General features: G+C 52.0%; 1 protein-coding gene across 1 annotated transcript in view; it reads left to right on the forward strand.

The window, feature by feature from the left end:
- Window positions 1–2,205, forward strand: part of Ece1 (endothelin converting enzyme 1) — a 45,773-nt gene extending 43,568 nt beyond the window's left edge. The window contains exon 17 of the mRNA XM_013034703.1: window positions 1,309–2,205. Coding sequence (XP_012890157.1) covers window positions 1,309–1,485 — 177 coding nt within the window. The 3' untranslated portion in view covers window positions 1,486–2,205. The remainder of the gene's footprint in view (window positions 1–1,308) is intronic.
- Window positions 2,206–3,323: the final 1,118 nt, after the last annotated feature.

Raw genomic sequence — 3,323 nt, forward strand, 5'->3', positions numbered from 1 at the left:
TACCACTTGAGCCACAGCGCCACTTCCGGTTTTTTTCTTTTTTGCTTATGTGGTGCTGAGGAATCGAACCCAGGGCCTCATGCATGCAAGGCAAGCAAGCGCTCTACCACTCAGCCACCTTCCCAGCCCTAGCACTCTAATCCTTGAGCCTAGCTCTGGTTCCAGCTTTTTGGTGGTAAGTTGGAGGTAAGAGTCTCATGGACTTACCTGCCCAGGCTGATTTTGAACCATGATCCTCAAACCCGTCTCCTGAGTAGCTAGAATTACAGGCTTGAGTACCATTGCCCAGCTATTCAAGGATTATTTTTATGAGTTGCTTCCTACCACAGAGCACACCTAAGCTATGATCTACCTACTTTAGGCTTTTTCCATAATTACTGGGATCACCTACACATGCTACCATATCTAGCTTCCTTCCATGGAGACAAAGTCTTACAGACTATCACTCAAGCTGGTCTTGAACCACAGTACTCCATTCTCGGCCTCCTAAGTTACTGCGTTTTTGTGTGTGGCAGTACTGGAGTTTGAATTCATGACCTCATGATTGCTCAGTTTTCTGGCTTGATACTAGAACTATTTGAGTCATGCTTTTCTGCTACTTAATCAGAGATGGAGTTTCTTACACTTTTCTGCCCAGGCTGGCCTCAAACCTAGATCTTCCAGAACTCAGACTCCTGAGCAACTAGGATTTCAGATGTCAACCACCAGCACCCAGCAGGGTTTAGAAATTTCATAAATATAGGGCTGGGAATTTGGCTCAGTGGTAGAGTGCTTGCCTTGAATGCATGAAGCCCTGGGTTCGATTCCTGAGCACTACATAAACAGCAAATGCCGGGAGTGGCTCTATGGCTCAAGAGGTAGAATGCTAGCCTGAGCTGAAGAGCTCAGGGTCAGCACCCAGGCCCAGAGTTCAAGACCCACAACTGACTAAATAAATAAATATAAAGTATGCCAGGTTGTCCCCTGAGTTGGCATCTAGCCAATAGCTTTCTGTGGGTGCCCAGAGCCAACAGGTCATTAGATAAGTGTCCTGTCTAGCAAATGAGAAGTCTGGATGAAACCTGCGGATTTCAAAGTGGTGTTTAGGTAGAATCCCTTGTCTAGATGGAATCCTGTGCAGAGGTATCCCACTCAGAGCTCCTCCTTTCTGACCCCCTGGGGTCCCACAGGGACACTGAATGGACCCATGAATGGACACTGAACAGGCAATCTATTAAACAATTCTCATCCTGCTTCTGTTGTCATGGACACAGTCGACAGCCTCAGGGCTGCTGGTGACCTCAGCCCCTCCCCATTGTTCCCTTAAAGGTCTGGTGCTCTGTCCGAACACCCGAAAGCTCCCACGAAGGCCTCATCACTGACCCCCACAGCCCCTCCCGCTTCAGGGTCATCGGCTCCCTCTCCAACTCCAAGGAGTTCTCTGAACACTTCCACTGCCCACCCGGCTCTCCCATGAACCCTCATCACAAATGTGAAGTCTGGTAAGGGACGAAGCTTCAAGAGCCATGATGGAGGAGAAGGAGGAACTGAGGACCCCTGGGCGGGCTGTTGAGTTCAGCTTCCCTTCTAGCCTCAGGGCATCGTCCACCCCTTGGCCACCAGAGCCCTCTTCCCTGCACTGGAGGGTTTACAGCCGGCACCTAGCTTGTGATGGAGGTTCTTAACCCAAGATTTGGCCCCCTGAGAACACCATGGTCCCCGGTGGGCTGGTACCAACTCTGGCCAGCATTCGGGTGTCAGGCTCACCAGGCCTGAGCCTCACACCAACAAGGGTAATGGGACATAGCCCCCTGCCTACATTCAATGCCACATATACCAGAATGCCACTGTGTCAAATGCTTTAAAGATATATTTTTGGGGAAACTATTTTTTAAACATTGTGGAATACACTGGAAATCTTCAGGGAAAAAAATGCATTTAAAACACTTTTTTTTTTTAAGGAAAGGATTGGTATATTTATTATATTGTGTTGTTTTTTTTCTAAGTAACCTGTGGACAAAGGAAGCCCCATGACCCAGCTCTGAGGCTGGGACCCTAGGCCACTGAGCAGGACCCCATATTGAGAGCTGCTCCAGCCCTTGTGGCATGGTACTGCAGCCAGGGCATTGCTCAGCAGTCACCCATGCAAACAGAGGAGGACAGGGCAGGCAGAGAGCCTAGTCACAGCCATGACCCATCTGGGCTCGCCTACCTGTGCCCCCAGCGTCCACCTGTGGGAATCCCAGCAAGGCAGGGCTGATCTCCAGCGTCCAGCAGCACTGACAGTGGTGGCAGAATGAGACCAAATCAGGGCCCTCCCCATAAACTGAGGACCCCTGGGTCCCTCCGATCTAGACCACAGAAGCTCTCAGAGCAGACTCTGCCATGAGATACTGTCCTGCTGTCCATTGATGCCCTCTTCCAGCCCCTCCTCTTTTGGCCACCCCATGACCATTCCAGGGACTTTCCCTCGCAGTAGCACTCACTCCCCCATCCTGAAGTGGTCTGCCTGGATGGCCTCTCCCCCAGGGTAAAAAGAGGAGCGAACAGCTCGCATTTCCTCCACGGCCCGTGTCCTCCCCAAGCTCCGGGCCCCATCACCGGCCTGACTCCCAGGCCCGGTTTTCTTTTAGTGCCTTATTTGAGGCTCCGGCCCCTGGGCTCCACGACAGTGAGGTGGCCCTTGGCCTCCTCAGTGGAGTCCCCAAATGTCCTGTTGGGAACCCAAGGCCATACTCCCAATCCTGGTGCCCCCAGGACCACCCTACACCACCCCCAAAGCTCTAGCTTTCAGGGCAATAGCTCCAGATATCAAAAATCAAGAACCACTGCCCTCACCCTGGGCTCCAGTCACTGGTTCCTGGGGTTGGATCAAGACAGCACTTGTGCCAAGCACTGGTGACTCACACCTGTACTACTAGCTTCTCAGGAGGCTGAGATCTAAGAGGATCATGGTTCAAAGCCAGCCCAGACAGGAAAGTCCATGAGACTCTTGGCTCCAATTAGCTGCCAGAAAACCAGAAGTGGTGCTGTGGCTCAAAGTAGTAGAGTGCTAGCCTTGAGCAAAAAGAGTTCAGGGACAGCACACAGGCCCCGAGTTCAAGCCCCAGGACTGACCAAAAATAAATAAATAAAGACAGCACTGGTGGCTGGATAGACTCTCTCCAGAGGTCTTCTTATCCTGAGAAAGCTGTGGGCACACAGCTCCCCAACCCAGTCTGGGCTTCAGCATGTGGGGACCAGGAATGTCTTCCACTCCCTGAGGCCAGAGCTTCTCCAGCAGGGGGTGCTTGCTGTAGTCCTTCACCCCTGCAGCAAAACAGCCCACCCAGTGCCCACAGCGC

The sequence above is a fragment of the Dipodomys ordii genome, unplaced genomic scaffold, assembly GCF_000151885.1.
Source record: "Dipodomys ordii isolate 6190 unplaced genomic scaffold, Dord_2.0 Scaffold6, whole genome shotgun sequence".
NCBI classification, from domain to species: Eukaryota; Metazoa; Chordata; class Mammalia; order Rodentia; family Heteromyidae; genus Dipodomys; species Dipodomys ordii.